Source organism: Maylandia zebra, linkage group LG13 (genome assembly GCF_041146795.1).
Source record: "Maylandia zebra isolate NMK-2024a linkage group LG13, Mzebra_GT3a, whole genome shotgun sequence".
In the NCBI taxonomy this organism is placed as follows: Eukaryota; Metazoa; Chordata; class Actinopteri; order Cichliformes; family Cichlidae; genus Maylandia; species Maylandia zebra.
In genome coordinates, this window is record NC_135179.1 from 18,888,307 (window position 1) to 18,907,123 (window position 18,817).

Sequence of the window (18,817 nt, forward strand, 5' to 3'; positions counted from 1 at the left end):
TGAATAAAAAAAAACTCTTCTCTGACTTTAAAAACTTTTCTGGTTCCACTTATATATGTACATATATACACACACATATGATTGTTTTATCTGTCATCAAAACTCAGATTAGCTTTCCTTTCTACTGACACGTAGACTAAACTATTATCAAAAATGTACTTTAATAAGAATAATCACTCTGTACTGCCCTTATAATAGAGGATAGAGCGTTTTGTTCACTTGTAAAAAACTTTGTCTCTGACCAGACGCCACCAGCTGATAAGCAAAGATAAGCCAAACAACAACAGAAATGTCTGTGCAGTGTGTCAAAAGTCAAATAAAAACAATTAAAGAGCTTTTAATATTTCAACCAAGTCAAATCATTTTAGGGAAAGTTTTGTGCATAATGCATAATATTTTTTTAAAAGACAGAAGATGTAATCTAATATGAAAACTGTTTTTATTAAAAGAAGAAGAAGAAGATGAAAATGAACAGAGAAAAAACGAAAACAGGAAGTCACAACTGTGCATTATGTATCACTTTAAATAGGGAGTTATGTAAAACTGATATTTTGTTTTGCCATTTTAAAAAGCAGTTATCTTTCATTAGGAAAAAAATACACATTTTCAGTGTAGAAATCAACTGTAGTTGAACATACATGGGGGGCATTACTGTAGCAATGTCATTTGTTAGTGTGCAGAGAGGTGTGAATCTGTTTGACCTGGATTAGTCTGTTTTATGAATGCCTATAAAAAAAAAATAAATAAAAAAAAAATCTATTAAGATGTGAGACCAGAGGTTCATGACTGTGTAAAATAACAGTTTGTGCATACATAGATCATCAAAACAAATTAAAACTACAATGAAAAGTTTTTACCTGTGTAAAAGACTCAGTATGTGAATTATACACTAATAATAAAAAAAGAAGAGTACAAATGGCCTTATTATTATTGAAAACTTTACAAACTACACATTTTTTCAGCTTCTTATACTCCTCACAGCTGAGGGGCTTTTTAAACATCTCATATTTACAGAATCTTTTACACACACACACACCCAAAAAGTGAACTTTTACAGATTTGTGTACACATCTCCTGTATGTTTAAATTATTAACATATTTTAGCAAACCTGTTTTCCAAATCCTATAAATCAGACTGCACATTCAGACACATGAGTAGTTCTCTATGCACATTATTGGATGATATCACTAGAGAAGTGCTCCCATATATAGACATCATATTATTCACAGATACTCTGTGAGATGCATTAATGTCTTTGCTCTTTAACTGGACAAGGACTGATTCATTGGTGATTTTATATCTTAAAAGAAAAAAACAAAAAGCAGAGCTTTCTGGCGATTATGACATTTATTTATGGAATTTAATCAGTACACATCAGTATTATTACTCATGATTACTTTTGAGGTATTTTTTTTTTCCAGTCTATCATGACTGTTATACAGTCACAAGGTATTTTTGGCTATTGCGTTTAGAGTTCGGACTTTGCTCACATCTGCCACCTTCAGGCCGTACTCAGGTGCTGAGAAAGAAGCTCCCATTGAGACGCAGGTGTTCCTGCACAACGTCAAGAGAAGAGAAGAAGAAGAGAATTATATAGAAAAAATAATAATTAGATCGACATGAGGTTGCAAGAAGTCTCCTAATGCATGCAACCAAAGGGACAGATCCCACCTCTCGCCTGAGACTGGAAAATAAACACACCTGAACTTCATTGCAGATTCCCGGCTGGAGCGGGCTGAGCAGTGAAACTCTTGAGCCCCTGACCCCTCTAATATTCTCTGTAGGTTCCTTTCTGTGATGCCTCCTCCTGTTATCAAAACAAAAACAGTGACAGTGAATAAATAAATAAGGTTGTAAAAATTCACACATAAATAACAAAGGAGCAATGGCGGAGGCACTAACCAGGCATTATGATAATTCTGCCCTTTGCCTGTTGAGTAGAAATGATGTGAAAATTAAAGGTTTTATGAAAGATCAAGAACAATAACCTAACAGCTATTAGAGTTTCATATGTCTGCATGTAAAGAAAGACAATCATATGGGTACACGTACTTGATCAACAAGCCGTTTAATGAGAGGCAGTCCCTCCAAAGCGGAGCTGTCACAGCCACTAGTCAACACACGCTCGAACCCTAACGATATCAGCGCCTCCAGAGCTACTGCTGGGTCATGAACCATGTCAAAAGCTGCAGTAGGATCATGATTAGTGTCATAATAAAAGCCCAGGCTTAATAATATATCATTAAGACGTTCTATACCTTTTCGGAGCTATACCTGATAATAGCATTATGTAAGGCTTTTATTCCATTAAGAATTTGTGATGCTTTTTAAGTGTAACTGTAGCTGAAAAGAATTTTAAAAGCTTAAAGCTGAAAAGCACTTTGAAGAAGAAACTTTTACCTCGGTGGAAGGTGACAGGCAAGGGACGGGCAGCAGCTAGTGTGCAAAAAAGTAAGAAAACAAAAGAAAGAAATGGAAAAGTACAAAATGTCAAACAAAAGTGCAAAACTGTGAAATACGACTTGTATAATATAAGCAATATAAGCTTTTTTTTCCCTACCTTTATGAAAGCCATCACTCATAGCCAGCTGTACTGCTATACTCTATATCAAAGATTGTTGGCTTCACTTTTTTATACTGCATATTGCAAGTAACAATGCAAAGATAGTGATAAAAACTTGAGAGAATATATAGTGTCTGATTTTTGGAGGTTAGCCCTACCATGTTCTGAGGTCTCAGTAGGACCTTTGGAAATATGATGAACTCATGGTGCTGGTTGATTTCGCTTAACATGGGTCACAACTATCTTGTGGAGATGTAGTGCATTTCCTTCTCTGGAGAGCTGACATATGACGGGCTACATGAAACCTTGTGTGAGATTAAAACTGGATTACCAAGCCTGCTGTAACACGTCTTTACCTGTGCATCTTCATAACAAGTGGTGTCCCATAATAAATTAGCTATATTTGCATAGTAAAAATACAAATATTGGATACTCAAGCCTACTAGTTCAAACTCTCTGCACTCCTGACAACCTGTAAAATGTTCCTCTTTCACAAAAACAAAATTACTGAAACAAACTGGTGTCTGTTTCAATGTTATCCCTTAACTAACGGCAAAAATACAGAGCAAAGTGTCCATCAGCTGCTTGGATGATTTGAACTTTTCTGGTATGCTTTTCCATACATGTGAATGGGTTATTCAGACCAAAACAATGTAATTTAATAAATGTTTTGGAGGTAAGCGAAACAGTGTGCAGGAGTTACATTCAATTGTTTTGCACACTATCATGTCTGCACCTCCTAATACAGTTTCCGGAAGATCTTTTGTTGATCCCTTAATAAATAATTAACCCAAGTTAAGGTCAAACGCTCATGTTTAGACTGCAAGTGCTTTAGGCCTTGTAAATTATTTGTTTTCTTTTTAAGTGAAAACATGTGAAGAATGAAGGGTCCAGAAATATTGGCTCTTGTGTGTTTTGCCAGCTTTTTCAGAACTTTACAATTCAACAGCAAGTTCATGTTTATTTTTCTTTTTTGTGGCTAAATAAAAGGTGCCACACTGAAGGAAATGGAAGGAAATCTGATGTGACTTGATTAATATAGAAATAGTCCCGATCAAAAGTTTGAGACCACTTGAAAAATGGCAACAATGGCCTGTTTCAGTTTAACCGTTGTTTTCAATAAATTGCAATCTCAAATAAATGTTTTGTCTCACACCCATTTCTTCTTGTTGCATGTTGAAGCTCTACTTGGAAGCTTGTTAAGACCCAACCATGCAAAATATTACTTTTTGCCATTTTTCAGCATTTGATTGGGACTGTATTATGGATCTGTCTTATCATTGAAAAGTGACTAAAAATCTTGGACATAGCAATGACATTTCTGTGGCTTCTACACTATTGTGATAATATTTTGCCTTTCTGACTTGCATTTCATTTTTTAGGAAAGTATATTTACAATATTGCAGTATTGGAAACAATCTGGGGATACTATTTAGAATAAATCACAAGTCTCTACAATATAAACCAGAAATATTTAATTTTAAAAGAAGGCATATGTTTTTGTGTACTCTTTCTAAAGGTTGATGGTGTTTCCTCAATCTATCGAACTCATAGATATAATTCTTATAACTATTGGTTTATTTTTAGTGTTACTGTATATATTCTGTCTGGCCTTTTCATTGTTATTTAGAGTGATGTAACAAATCAGGTCAAATATATAAAGAGACCATACCCAATAACTCCATGCAGAGCTCTGCATCCACCCGTCCATCTTCTGTCAAGGCACCCAGAACGAGCCCATCGGCTCCTTGGCTCTTCATAAGCTCTATGTCCTTTCTCATCACGTCCACTTCAAGGTCGGAGTACAGGAAGTCGCCCCCACGAGGGCGTATCATTACATAGATGGGGATTTTGACATACTGCTTCACTACATGTAGCACACCTGGAGTAAAGTACAGGTGGAATTATGTGTCATGCAACAAATGCCCAGGCTTCCTATATAAAATAGGATAATGCTTAGTACAGACTATGGACTACTGAAGACATAGTTAATTGGGTTCAAGTTATAAAGGCATTATATGTATTTATATGAAACTCTGCGAATCAGAGGGTGGAATAAAATTGTTCAACAGTGGTTGCTGTATTGGACTAAACACAGAGAGTAGGTATGTATATTACACAGTCATAATAAACTGGTATGGCACAACGTAGGGGAAGCAGCGGAAAAGAGAACATCAAAAGTAATAAAAACCAATAATAGACATGAATAGACATAACAGCCAAAATAAAACTCTCCACAGCACAAGCAACATCCATCGTGTCTCTGACTTTATCCCACCAAACTGAACCAGTATGACCTTCAGAGACATGATGACAGCAAACCTGCAGAGAGGTAAGAACGACAAGGATCTACACACTTTAATGCTTTTCTTTCATGAACTGGGCTGCAGTCACATAGAAAGAAATTGCTTAGGAAGGTTTCTAACCGACTGAAGTGTGTCTAGGTGGCATAACAAGAGCCAATCGAGTTCTCTAAATACTAAGAAAAGGTTTTTATTCTTTTATTTTACCTCTCTTAGCAGAGGCTGCATCAGAGCAGGCTTTATGAAAGAAAAGGACATAATGACATCCCATAATTCAAAGAGATACACTACCTGACTATTATTAAAAACAAACATAGCCATAATCGACAGCTAACACATTAACTGTGTTTTTTTTTATTCTATTTTATGTCATAGTCTGCTGATGTTTAGATTTGTTAAAGGGTATATAAACCCACAGGTGACCTCTAAACATCATACTCCTACTTTTGAAGTAGAGCTGTGTGTAAGAACAGTCAAATTCTATGTGCATCCTGTTCTTTTTTCCTAAGTCCTTATTAGATCTCTTTTTCCATGGAGGTCATAGTAATGTGATTGAGAAAGGGTAGAAAGTCTTTTTGACCCAAGCCTTGTCTGTTAAATAGTATTTAAGGATTTTCCAGAAGATGGCAGTAATGCAACTTGGCAAGTTCCAGTTGACTAAAACCTGAAAGATCTGCTGGCGCCTGATGCGACAGCTTTTCTTTTCTTTTCTTTTGTTTTTTGCTAGGGGTATCTGCAGATGCTCACCTAGACTCGGAGTGAGCCCACCCTCCAGAAGACTAGAGCACAGCTCAAGTCGACCCGCACCTGCCAGGACAGACAAGTTCTGATTACACCTATATAGACTTTTACAGCCTGTAATCTTTGAGGAATTAAATAACACTGCGTGCCAATTTAATACTCATGGTAGAGATATGTCTGAGCTAACACTTCAATATTATGCAACCGTTAACTCTGTTTTTAAGTAGAACTGCCTGTGCATGACCAATCTAGCAAGCACGCCACAGTGAGTTTAATAATAGTACGGCATGACAGTGTTCACTACTGTTCACTTTACTGACCTCCTCGTTCAGCATTGACAGCAGACTCCACTGAGTCCACGCACACCTCCATTAAAAAGCACTCTGCCATACTGACAGTCTAATAAGAGACAGGAATACAGTTAGTGAGCAAACAAGATTACGTGAAAACTCCTCAGTTAACACGTTCATTCATCTTTAGGTTTTAACTACTACTACAGCTACCTGTTAAATCCACGTCTTATCGACTCATGGAACCGTATCAGTCGTTTAAAAACGATATGAAGTCAGGTCATGTTTTGTGAGACTTACTTCAGCTCATACAGCTAGTCCGTAGATCACCGTTTTCCGGGTCGTTGAATTCAAAACACGCGATTAGACGGGTGATAATATATAAACGTTTTATGATGCATTACTGGGCGAAATGCGACGTATGCCCGCCCATGCAGGATACGCCTGAAGACAAAACAAGCCCCCCTCCCCCCAAACGTTCTAGTCTGTGTAATATAATTTCGAAAGCCTGGTATATTATTTATATGTATATATATTTTGTTGTATATATATATATTTATTTATGTTGAGTATGTTTCGTTCCTGACAAAGAAAAAGACATAAATTTTATTTAGTGAGTAAATTTCTTGTGACGTCAGAAGGTCAAAGTTGAAACTGGCCGTTAGGAAACCAGCCGGGTGACAGCACAGTAACAAACGTGCTGAAGCTTTTGCAACACTGTTGGATAGCTTCAGCACTAGCGACGAGTCTTGGAGCACAGAGATGTTAATTTCGTCGTTGCGGACAACAATTTTTTGTGGGTGCAGAAGTGCTGGAAAGGGCTTTCAGTACAGCACCGTGAGTATGACTTGTGTTAGCCGCTAATTTTAGCCAATAGCTTAAGTAAGCGTCATTGGGAAGGTCACACGCTGCCAGTAATATACACAATATGTCACATTACACATCTGTCAGCTGCTCTTTGTTCAGCTTTGTTTTTAATATGTGTTTGAATTAGTTAGGACAGGTAACATTAGGTGTTTAGGTGTACTCAAGAGTAGTCACGTCCAACAGCTAACTTACATCACCCATGTCTAGGCAATGCAAACTCTTAGATTAGCATTTGAGCTGAAAAAATAAATTCAGAATGGAAGAACTAATATCATAGACCCTTTAAGAAGGTTTTTGATTTATCAGTAACTAAATTTTCAGAAAAGATAGTGATATCAAATTCAGCAATACCGTAAGCCTTTGTTTATAAGCTTGAAGTAAAGTAGGTTAATTAGCTCTTACATATCTAAAACTATAGAATCACCTTACATGTGTTGTGCTTTCGTAATTTGTTAACATGCTGCTTATATGCGAGTATATGTGTGTGGTGCACTATATTGGAGGACAGCTAGACACTGGTGAGGTGTGGGGTAGCAGTGACAGATGGGTTCAAGGTGGGGGTGTCACTGCATCCAAAGCCACAGTGAAGAAGAAAGTGCAGGCAGTCGTGGGTGTGGGTGGAGACCAATGCCAGGGGTGATTTGTGACAGATAAGATAAACCTTTATTAGTCCCACATGTGGGAAATTTGTTGGGTCACGGCAGAAAGTGGACAGTGCAAAGTTACAAGCAGCAAAAATTAAGAAAATCAGTGGAATAGGATAAAAGGAATAACATGCAATATAAAATAGAATAAAATACTATGTTTCGTCAGATAAATTACACTTAGTGGTACTGCACGTGTGTGTGTGTGTGTGTGTGTGTGTGTGTGTCTGCATATGTGTGGTCATCCACAGAGTCTTTGTTGTGGAGTCTGACAGCAGATAACAGGAACAGCTCAGGTTGAGCGGACAAAATTAAAGAATAAAGGTTGAGATGGGTTGGACATGTGCAGAGAAGGGATAGTCGATGTACTGGATGAAGGGTGCTGAGTGTAAATGACATTTAAAATGACTTTTTTTTAATTTTTATAATAAGGTAAAGTTGAAGCTTTAATGCTTGTGTTGTCCATCATCATTTCAAGCCACTTCTCCCTTTTATTTACATTAGCGTTCACCGCTTCGAAAATGGCTCTTGAAGAGAGGTCACAGCACCGTCACAGTGGAGGGAGGAACGTCCACTTCAGCAGCAGCAGCTTCTGTCCCCAATGCAGCCTCAAATCGCATAGTGGGTCGATGGTTACTTGGCTGCAGTGGACTGGTGGTTGGGGCTATTGTCTTGGGTGGTGTCACAAGGTACGCATGTTTTAAAATTAGTATGTCTGTATGTGCTACTTACTCACTGAAGTACTGTTAACAGGCATTTACTACATTGCTGTATTTTTATGTATTTTTTTTTTTTATTAGACTGACAGAATCTGGGCTTTCCATGGTTGATTGGCATCTGGTGAGAGAGATGAAACCACCACAGTCAGAAGGAGAGTGGGAAGCTGAGTTTTCAAAGTACCAGCAGTTTCCAGAATTCAAAATGTAAGGTCTCATTTTTCAGAATCACAGTACATAAAGGCCTGATAAATTTAATTAAATGTGTCTCTGTGTTATGTATTGGTCTGGCCTCTAATGCGGCAATGAGTTAATTTGGTATTATTATGTGTTTTGTTTGTTTAGATTGAACCATAACATGACTTTGCCAGAGTTTAAGTTTATCTTCTACATGGAATGGGGACATCGTATGTGGGGCAGGCTGGTTGGCTTGGCATACATCCTCCCTACTATTTACTTCTGGAAAAAAGGATACTTCACTCGCTCCATGAAGGGAAAAGTGCTGGGTCTTTGTGGATTTGTCTTCTTCCAGGTAAGACACAGCTGTGGAAATGAGAAGATCACTGGAAATAATCATTACCTCATGCCTGATTTAGACTTCTGCAGTGAATCTTTGTTGAGCCTACATCATAACCTGCAGAAGTAGCCATTAGTAAACTTATTTGTCCCTCAATGCTTTCTACCTCTTTGTGCATTCTCTCACTTATATTCTGGTAGTTGCAGCTTCTTTTCACACTGACATTGCTGACATTTCTGAGTCCTTATATTTTATGCTATAATTATCATTCCGTATATTGAGACGTTAGTCTGTCACTGACAAGTTTAAAAACTCCGGCGTAAAAGTAGCCGGAATTGTACAGAAGGAATCAGCTGTACTGAACAGGCTGCGTTGTTAGTTTCAGATGTGTTTTGGATTTACGTCATAGCTAATTCTCAGTCACTTATAGCATTGTTTTTTTTTTTCTTTTTTCTTTAAATAGGTTGATTGTACTAATATTTAATTATTGTCACCATCGGGTTTATTATAAATGTAAAGTAAGGAATGTGTATACATGTGTTTGTTTTGTCAGGGCCTTCTGGGGTGGTACATGGTGAAAAGCGGGTTGGAGGAGAAGCCCGAGTCTCATGACATCCCTCGTGTCAGCCAGTATCGTCTGAGCGCCCATCTTGGTTCTGCCTTATTGCTCTACTGTGCCAGTATGTGGACAGGGCTTACTCTGCTGCTGCCAGCTCACAGGGTACAGAGGGACTCTTGCCTACAGAAAAAACACAAATGATAAATTTTGGAGAAATGTAAAGTGAAACAGTCTTTTTTTTTAACTTGAATAATGGTACCTTTTTCACAGATAGCAGAAACCAAAAAACTCATGCAGCTCAGGAGGTTTGCCAAGGGTACTGGTGGACTCGTCTTCCTCACTGCTCTTTCAGGTAATACTGGATCTTAAGAGAATTCAGTGTCACAAATGGGGTCGCAGAATCTGTCTACCGAAGTGCTGCTTTCAGTCTCAAGCCACTTTGGGGAAACAAAGTGAACTACCTGTAACTACAGCAAAATTGCACAGAAATTTCTCAAAAAGCAGGATGTTAATAGTGAAGACGACCATCATAGAATCATAGGTGTTCTTTAAAGTGGCACTTGTTCTGACAGAACATAGGAAGCTCTTGGTAAATGGCAATGATGCTAGAGGAGCAGTTAGAATTTGACATGTGCAAATGGTTTTCAGTCCCGGAAGAGTAGGAGTCCACAATACATCTTCAAAGTGTTCTGCTTATTTGCGTCTGCAAAAAGCACAATGTGTTACATAAAATTCTTCAACTGTAAATTCACAACAAGACTGACTAATGAATACTAGAGTGACAGTCACTCAGAGTCATTCATGGCAACTCACAGCTGACTCCATTAGAGTAACCCTAAGTGTATATAGTGTCACATTTCCTCTCTTAACAGGCGCATACTACGCCAGTCACCTCACAGTCTGTATGAAGCTTCGCACTTTGACTCTGAAACTTATGGTTTGAGGAAAGACATTTGGCCTGCTACCCCATGTAATGTTTTTGGGCTACAATTTGAGTACTGTATCTTGGCTTTTGGTAAATGTTGAAACAAAAAGCTTATTCATCTGGTTTGATTTTAATCGAAAGGTCTTTTGTAAAGTTGGCTCTTAGAGGGCAAATGGGTTGAGCGGCTGTGTAGAAAAGTAAAGTTAATGTAATTAAAGGCAATACAAATGTGGTTTAATCTCTATTCATGGAGATGTATTTGAATCATTTATGCATGTACCTTTACACAGGTGCCTTTGTCGCTGGTTTGGATGCTGGGCTTGTTTATAACTCCTTCCCTAAGATGGCAGATAGATGGATTCCTGATGATCTGCTGGCCTTCTCTCCGACCCTCAAGAATTTCTTCGAAAATCCCACCACTGTGCAATTTGATCATAGAATTTTGGTATGCTATTATAGCTAAAAAATGTTGGCATTTCATTGTTTTTATTCTAATTAAACATAATATTTCCAAGTTTTATAACTCTTTTAGATTGATGTGTAATGAAATGTTAATATGTACCCCTCAAGATGTCTTTTTCTTTTCTCAGGGGATTACTTCTCTGACTGCAATTACAGGCCTGTATCTGTTCTCAAGGAGAATGATGCTTCCCAAGAGGGCTAAGATTGCCATCAGCCTCCTGGCAGCAATGGCCTATACACAGGTAGGCTAGAAGACACTGTAATTGCTATACAAATAGGTCCATTACCCTTCAGTATAAACAAATTGTGCTTTTGTGCTTTTCAGGTTGCACTAGGTATCGCCACGCTGTTACTTTATGTCCCCACTCCGCTGGCTGCAACTCACCAGTCTGGCTCAGTGGCTCTTCTCTCGCTGGCTATTTGGGTTCTGGCAGAGCTTCGCAGAATGCCCAAGTAAATTTCTGCTGTTTTACAGAGAAAACCTATCCCTGGTCGCTGCAGGTCAAAGTTTTAAGAGGCAGTAGTGAACTTGAAAAACATGAAACTGTGTTCTTTATTTAATGATGGACTTTTCTGTATATGCTGAAGCATCTGTTCAGTGGGGTATGTCAGCCCCCACTTAAAAAGCTCAAACAATTTCACCCCTGCACATTGCAATCTTTTTTTCCCCCAATCACGAGTAATAGAAATCACAATACAAGTTAAACTTTATTTAAATAAAGATAATATTCCTAAAGTGGGAAAAAAAGAAATCACATTCATTAAATTCAGTTTTACTTGAGATTTTTTTTCCACCGGTCATCCATGTCCCACTTGCTGTGCTCATGATACTTTACACAGGAGAGTCCTTAAAAAAAATATGCATCAAGGCCGTCATCAGAAATACACTCAAATGATTGCGAAAGCTTTTGCTGTCAGAGAAACCCAACTTGTGAAGTGTTTTGCTGTGCCAGGAATTTCATTAGAACATACGAAACAAAACAAAATTTTCAGCTTTAATAACCTGGCAGTTGAAGGCTGTGTACATGGTTTGGAGTCAGCTGGTTCTTCAGAAATGTAGACTGAATTACTGTATTTGTTGATGCTCACACTTTTAAAAAATGTTCTGGATGACATTTTGGTTATGAAATTGTCACATGGTCGGGTGAATCTGCATAGATACTACTGCCTGTTAGTGGAAGGAGACCTGGCTCCTGGGATGGTTTATGTAATTATGTATATTTAAGCTGTAAATGTTTCCTGTTGACATTATGATGAATCATAATTTGAATATTATTATGGACATTGCCTATTTCCCTTTTTTTGGACTCACAGATGTGGAAAAAGGGGGAATTTATGATGACTCTCCCAAAGCACTGAAAGTGTACCAGAATGAATAAAAGCAGGTCCTCACTTAAGCTGATATACACTGTTTTTTCCTGCTGTGACAGGTCAAAATGTCAAATGTTATTGCTACAGGTACTTTGTACTTTATCTCACTGAAAGGACGTATTTTAATAAAGACAATTTATGTATAGTCTGATAAATTCACACGCCAGTCCATTTTGCATAGTAACTGTGTTTTTTGTTTTTTTATTATCTCTGTACAAAATATACACATTTTGAATATGCTATGCAACCAGTTTAGGCTAGCTAGACAGTCAGTACCACGGGTTAGTAGGTTTTCATTGTTCTAGACACAGTACATGCGGGTATAGACAGGTTTTCCTTGTGTTTGGGGAAAATAACGTAACTGTGGGCAGGAACAATCAGAGCCAAACCATTCTTCCAGAACGTATAAATGTAAAAACTGCAGAACATAAAAAAATAAGAAATTGCAGGGCCGGAAGTGCATATTTTAACCAGGGCCGTTATAGTGTGCTCTGAGAGGAAGGAGACGTTGGGTGAGTGGAGAACATTATTGCTATTTCATGTTTGTTTCAGCTTTTAAGACACTTGGCCGATTTAATTACGGCCCGAGTGCCTCACATCATCTCACATTTGTGTTGCTTAGTTCTAGTGTGAAAAGAAGCAAATAAGTGGTTGCAAATTGCTCTAAAATAATTAATCTGAGCCTAATGGATGGGTTCACAACCTAAAATTGCACTTGACAGCGTGCAGATAAACTACATGTAGTCTACCTCTTATCTCTGATTGCCCCTTATCCAGCTTGATACCCAGTAACTCCCTCTGTCTTCACCCACAGGTGGGCTAAATGTCTTGCCTTAAGTGGCTTTATGTACCTTTTTAATTGATATCTTTTCTTTGGTGTTACAGAGAGGGAGAATAAGAAATGGAGTGAACAATGGGGGCACAGAAAAAAGAAAACTGCTATCAAACTTTGTCTTCCCCTGCTACACACAATCACTTTATGCCTCCTTGAAATGGAAATAGTCAGATTTAATGCAAAAAGGGTGTGGGGACTTTTGTGTTTTTTCAAGTGGTAGAACCTGTGACAACCACATGACATTTCAGATTACAATAAGTTCACAAATACAATCTGCAATCTAATAATCTTCTCTTTGAATGTATATTCATAGACTAGTACGATTGTGGTATGTCATTCCCATGTCGAGAGAAGCTGCTAGGGTCAAAACGGCTCATTAAATTATAGTGCAATCCCCACATTGTACAGCCTAATATCACACCACTGGGAATGCTAGAAAATGTACAACAGTCAATAGACAACTACTGTTAGGATTGTAATAGTTTGGAAGGCCGGGAATTACTCTACCGAAATCTTGTGAATGAAGGTGGGTGTTGTGTCACAAGAGTCTTACATTTGTAAGACAGATGACATCTCCTGTTACACATGCACGCACACATACGCAAAGGGTGAGGCACCTGTGAATGACTAGGACAGCAGACAGACGAGCAGACTTTGGAGTATCTCTGTAAATACATAAGTAGATATTAGTGACATCATCATGCGATATTTAAATCAGTCCCTTGTGGAAAAAACGAGTTTGAAGCTCCCTCCGTAAGACGGAATCGCTCGGATCACCAGTTTGTTGGTTGCTCCCTCAGGAAGTGTCTTTTTCTCTCTTGTCCACCAGGTGGCTGTAGATTCATTTCTATTTGTATGGCCAGCAAATGAGCCATGAGTCTTAACGGCTCCAGGAAGGTGTTACCCACATCCGCAGAGGCAAGATCAGGTTCACAATGCCATCTCTCAGCCATTACGGAGGAAAGGGGAAAAGTGATCTGAGATCAGGGTTTTGGGAGAGCATCCTTCTTCTGAGTTCAACCATTAAAAGGCTGTGATAGTCCCTCCGTCAGCAAGAGCAATAAAAGTTCAAATAAAACAGGCAGGGGCTGGTTGGGTGTTAGGTGTGCAGGTGGCTGTGAGCCCACTGCTTGCTTGCTTTCTCTGTGTCTCTGGGATAAAACATAAGGTTCTGCATGATGAGGATGGGCGCTGGGTACTCTCCTTTGTTGCTTGGAGGAAGCCACTGGGGGGTCCAGTTAGAGGGAGGGGGCCCTCTCTGTGTCCTCAGGACTCAGCTCTCAACAGAGACACGAGCACAAGCTTGCAAGTCGGGAGACAGCCACACACACGCAACACACATGGAATCAGACTCTTTCTCTCTCTCTTCAATCCCGTATTCCTCTTACACACCCACACACACGTACCCCTCTCTGGTGCCAGTGTCCTCACTGGTCCAGATGTTTAGATGACATTGTCAAACAGCTGCATGGACTGCATGATGTTCTCATCCTACAAAGAGGTAAGAGATGTGCACGGGTTTATGTGCAATTTGTGGCTTTATGGAGAGTTATGTGCAGAAAATAGTTCTTGGTCAGGTGCAGTGATTTCCTAGAAAGAGCAAGACTAGATGTCTCCCCTGACTTTCTTTATGCTACAATTAGCTCTCTCTCCAGTTGTAGTTACATGATTAGCGTGGTGGGATTCTAAAGGAGTGCATTTCTAAAAATGTTTTCAATACTCCTTCAGGATTTGGAATGCTCTACCTTTTTGCAAGACTCAATGAATTCATCTATGGTGACCACCCCATCTTTATTCCGGTCCATTTTCTGAAATGAAAATACAACAACCAGACATTTATTTGGCTAACAGCATCATTGTTTTCCCCAAAACAATATTGGTGCCATCAATATTTTTCTGCTTTTAAACAATCATTAAACGAGGGGGAAAGAAAACATGGTTTTGTTTGACCTGGAAGAAGCTCTCCACATGTTCTCTTGGGGCATCGTCCTGCATGGTGGGGTACGTGTATTTCCCCATCATGTCATAGATGGACTTCATGATGTCCAGCATCTCCTGTAAAGTGTATCAAGAAACAGAGAAAACAGTATTGAGAATTTCCAATAAAATTTTTTTTTTTTTTATTGTGTGATGGAAAATGTCATTGATAAATATTCTGCCAGAAATCTCTACATACTTGCAAAATATTGATAATGAGTAATCATCAGCAAGTAATCAACAAGACCAAGAAATCAACAAATCCAACACAATCACATGTGTGTTACCTCTTTGGTGATGCAGCCATCCTTGTTCAAGTCATAGAGGTTGAATGCCCAGTTTAACCGGTCATTAATGGTCCCTCTCAGGATGATAGACAGGCCAAATACAAAGTCCTGCAACAAAAGCGGGAACGATTTCCTGCATTGTGTTATCTTTACTTAAATGTTGACACAGTAAATAAAGTCAAACCTTTATCACAGCCTAATCTGGGTGTACAAATACATATTTGTGTGCAAACACAAGTGATGACAAATTTCAGAAGAGCACACATCTTCCTTTATTCCTCAAAAGAAGCTGATATGTAAGAATAGAATAGAGCTTACCTCGAAACTAACCGAGCCGTTTTTGTTCGTGTCGAAGGCTTCAAACAGGAAATGTGCATACATACTTGAATCTGCAAAGGTAGAGACTTACTGTAACCCGTGTGCCCTCAAAACATGTCTTTGAACAGCTGCGATTAGCAGCAGTCTAAATATAGAGTAGATATAAAAATAATTTCAAATACAACTGGAGGTGAGTGGTTAACATTTCATCAACCTAAATATTGTGAAATGAAAAATCACTTTGCCTCTCTGCAGTGCATATACCTCAGTCAAGCCGAGTAGACTTAGAGTAAGATAATTATATTTGCTTCACTGTCATGACAAAAAGCTAAATTAACATTAACAACTGTTGTTTTAATTTCATTTTGAAATAAATGAAACTACTGGCACTGTTGGACTTCTTCGTGCTTATTGCTGGGAGAACTCACCTCCCTGAGGGAAGAACTGGGAGTAAATGTTCTTAAAGTTCTCCTCATTTACCACACCACTTGGGCACTCCTGGGAAAAAAAAGAAAGAAAATACATTTAAAAAAATGTAAACTCATTAATTCCCATCTTGCACAGGATATGCACACATTCAACTAGAACCCCTGTTTTCTCACTGTCTTCTGTAACCAGACCTACATTTTTGAAGCCCCTGTAGAGGACTTGGAGCTCCTTTTTGGTAAACTTAGTTTGCTCCTGCAGCTTGTCCATGCTTTCAGGGCGATGGCACACAGTGGATAACTCAAAGTCATCTTCCACGCTGTCTGTGAGGGACAGATAAGTTTTAGTTAGCATCTACACCACATTAACCCCCAGTGTAGCCATGACCTGGCCAAGATATCTAGCTGAAGTTATCAAACAGATCTTGAGCTTATCATAAAGTTTAAATCTTTATGATATCTTGTGATATTTTAATAAATTAAACATAAACAAACACTATTTTCCATACATAGCTGTGAGATTACGCTAGAAATTTCCACACATCTTTGCAGCATCTTAAGTATTATCTGAAAAGCTGAAGCACACTACAGACAACGAGTGGCCTGTGAGGAAGTGGAAGAAGAGGTTTATCATTCGTAAAAATGGAAGAGACATTTAAAAAGTTCAAAGTAAAGACACTGCCAGATATTTCTTATTTCATTTGCATTCTAGCTGGAACCTATTAGCTTGCACCTGACTTTGACCTCTGTACTGTAAACATGGTATTTCTGGTATATTACATACCAACACACACACATTCCAGTACCCAAATATATGGCACACGCCTCAAATCACAAAAAGAAAAACAGCTCTGACCCACAATCCACAACACCAGATAGTTGTAGAGTTTTTGGAGTCTGTAAGGGTGTATGTAGATTTATGTGTAGCCTGAATGTTTTGATGTGACTTTATCCACACGAGCGTCTGCGCCAGTCTTCTCAACTGACTAAAGAGGCAAGTAGGAGAAAGCAGAGATGTATAGAGTGAAAGAGCACTTGCTTTGACTGATTGAGGGGGTAGTCGAAGGCTTGCAGCACGGCAGCAGTTTGAGGAATCGCTGCTTTATGGTTTTTTTGCTTTGGCTGGTGGAAGGGTTACCTGAAATCACCAACCATAGCACAAGAGTTAGATACACATACTGTGATATACACACACACACATGCCTATAAAGTCATGCAACGGACAGATTCAACAACAGACGGATTCATGCTGCTGACTTGGCTTAGCAAAGGGAGACCACCAACTTCAAGCTGTAGATAGTACCACCTGCTCTCAGCTCACCCCAATAAACACACAGTTTACCTCATAAGACTGATTTGTATCACGGTGCCATATCCAGTACACTGACTTTAGAAATATTAGTGCCGAGTATACCAATTCAAAACATAAACCAGCATTGTACTCACGTTCAGGTTAAACAACCACTTAATGGTAAATGGCCTGTATTTGTATAGCGCTTTACTTGGTCCTAAGGACCCCAAAGCGCTTTACACTATACACAGTCATCCACCCATTCACACACACATTCACACACTGGTGGTAATTGAAAGCAATTTGCAAGAAGGGTGAACAGAAAAACAAACCCAGCCAGAGCCCATAACATCTACCAGAGATTGTTTTGTGTGTCACGAAATGGATATTAGTAGACGTAAAACACATTGGCACAGATAAACCTGGGTACTTACTGCATAGAAGTCCACATATCCCTTTAAGGAGGACCCCAGCAGTCTGAGGGATGAAGTAGGACATGATGGACTGAAAACCAACACAACCACAGCACCCCCACTGATTTATCTCGCCTTTGTTATGTCTCACCCTGTTATCTCTCTGCTCTGTGGAGCGTCAGGGGCTCTTGCCCTCCTGACAACATGTGGCTCTGGCATCATTTGCAACCAGAACAAGCAGAGCATGCTCTCCAAGCATACCAGATTCTTCTATCGAGCAGTCTCACAGAGGCTCAGCCATAGGCACAAGGGTCTGCTTGTGGGCAAGTGTGTTTTTTTTTGTTGCAAACAGGTTCATCAGCTGACAACAATGCAGACATAACTATCAAATGCTTAACAACCAATGAAATGTGCAAAAATAAGTCAGAAAATGTCCAGTGTAACCCACAAAAGATTAATCATGGAGTAAGTGGAGCCATAAAATGAATGAATAAATTAGTGACCTTTATGATATTTTAATATCTTAACTTCCAGAAACCTTCAGAACAGCTATTAAATGGACCTTGAGATGAGTGTTTCATTACCTACTTGTAATTTCTTCATAGAGTATTGTTAGTCTAATTAACATATGAGCGTATCGCTCAGTATAGTTCATCATATTCAACATAAATAGCAACTATAGGTGTCAAAGAAGTGACAACAGTGTGCAATACATCAATTTGAAAGAGAGTAAAGAAGCATACCAACAATGTATGGACACTAGTTACACCTAAATTGTTTTTAGTGCTCCAAAACCAGACATTTTTTGTACCGGTAATTATAACACTGCAATCAACATATTAGTACAGCAAAAATGCTAAATCATAACATTTCTATGATTGGAAACTCTCTTGGGTAGCATTCCAGATTACAGTTTGAACTTATCAGCATGTGTTATACTGATATGAAGGCCAAAACAGAGACACAAACAAACGGAAATGAACAAAAAAAATTGCTGTGATATCTACTGCCTGTGCTCCACATGGAACACTGAGTTTTAAATACTTGTGAGACCCATAAAAAGCCAAATCTGCTGGAGACTGTCAGTGATTAGATGTGCTTGTTTAGAGACACATTTTCCTGGCTCCCTTTTAAAGCCCTCGCTCCATCTTTGTTATTTTGTCTGTATTTTTGTCCTTTTCTGGCGTTAACATTTCTTGTTCTGATGTCTCAGTAAACGTGCTTTAGATGTCATGGATATGATTCTCCTGAAATAGAGATATTTGATCTCAGAGGCAGTAACCTTAATATGCACACATATCTATCTATCTAT

The 18,817-nt window shown here is 38.7% G+C and overlaps 3 protein-coding genes across 10 annotated transcripts in view; 1 reads left to right on the forward strand and 2 right to left on the reverse strand.

Annotated features, from left to right (window-relative positions):
* Positions 1-422: 422 nt before the first annotated feature.
* On the reverse strand, positions 423-6,326 carry cutc (cutC copper transporter homolog (E. coli)). Of its 4 annotated transcripts, none has more exons than XM_004555832.3 (10): positions 6,199-6,326; positions 5,929-6,007; positions 5,615-5,674; positions 5,075-5,104; positions 4,237-4,446; positions 2,402-2,437; positions 2,054-2,187; positions 1,904-1,931; positions 1,703-1,808; positions 423-1,555 (listed from the first exon to the last, which is right to left on the reverse strand). In XM_004555832.3, exons 2-10 carry the CDS (start codon positions 5,996-5,998, stop codon positions 1,444-1,446), a joined length of 786 nt encoding a protein of 261 aa, XP_004555889.1. In that variant the 5' UTR covers positions 5,999-6,007; positions 6,199-6,326; the 3' UTR covers positions 423-1,443. The 4 variants fall into 4 exon arrangements, with proteins under 4 accessions (XP_004555889.1, XP_004555888.1, XP_076747807.1 ...); XM_004555831.3 differs by having other exon boundaries at positions 6,112-6,254; XM_004555833.3 differs by lacking the exon at positions 5,075-5,104 and having other exon boundaries at positions 1,330-1,555; positions 6,112-6,253.
* A 202-nt stretch (positions 6,327-6,528) lies between these two features.
* cox15 (cytochrome c oxidase assembly factor COX15) lies at positions 6,529-12,118 on the forward strand. The gene is made up of 9 exons (XM_004555839.4): positions 6,529-6,735; positions 7,914-8,098; positions 8,210-8,332; positions 8,471-8,657; positions 9,196-9,363; positions 9,472-9,553; positions 10,417-10,571; positions 10,717-10,830; positions 10,914-12,118. The coding sequence occupies exons 1-9, from the start codon at positions 6,661-6,663 to the stop codon at positions 11,043-11,045; spliced, it is 1,221 nt and encodes a 406-aa protein (XP_004555896.1). The 5' UTR covers positions 6,529-6,660; the 3' UTR covers positions 11,046-12,118.
* Positions 12,119-12,130: 12 nt separating this feature from the next.
* The window catches only part of LOC101469196 (A-type potassium channel modulatory protein KCNIP2), a 117,409-nt gene continuing 110,722 nt past the window's right edge, over positions 12,131-18,817 (reverse strand). For 4 of the 5 annotated variants that reach the window (XM_004555838.6, XM_004555837.3, XM_004555836.3 and 1 more), the window contains exons 2-8: positions 16,001-16,125; positions 15,805-15,874; positions 15,377-15,447; positions 15,059-15,166; positions 14,745-14,849; positions 14,540-14,602; positions 12,131-14,285 (exon numbers count right to left, since the gene is read on the reverse strand). In XM_004555838.6, the coding sequence (XP_004555895.1) occupies positions 14,238-14,285; positions 14,540-14,602; positions 14,745-14,849; positions 15,059-15,166; positions 15,377-15,447; positions 15,805-15,874; positions 16,001-16,125 (590 nt within the window). In that variant the 3' untranslated portion in view covers positions 12,131-14,237. Of the gene's footprint in view, positions 14,286-14,539; positions 14,603-14,744; positions 14,850-15,058; positions 15,167-15,376; positions 15,448-15,804; positions 15,875-16,000; positions 16,126-16,840; positions 16,940-18,817 lie in introns of all 5 variants that reach the window. The other variant, XM_004555834.6, reaches the window with a different exon arrangement.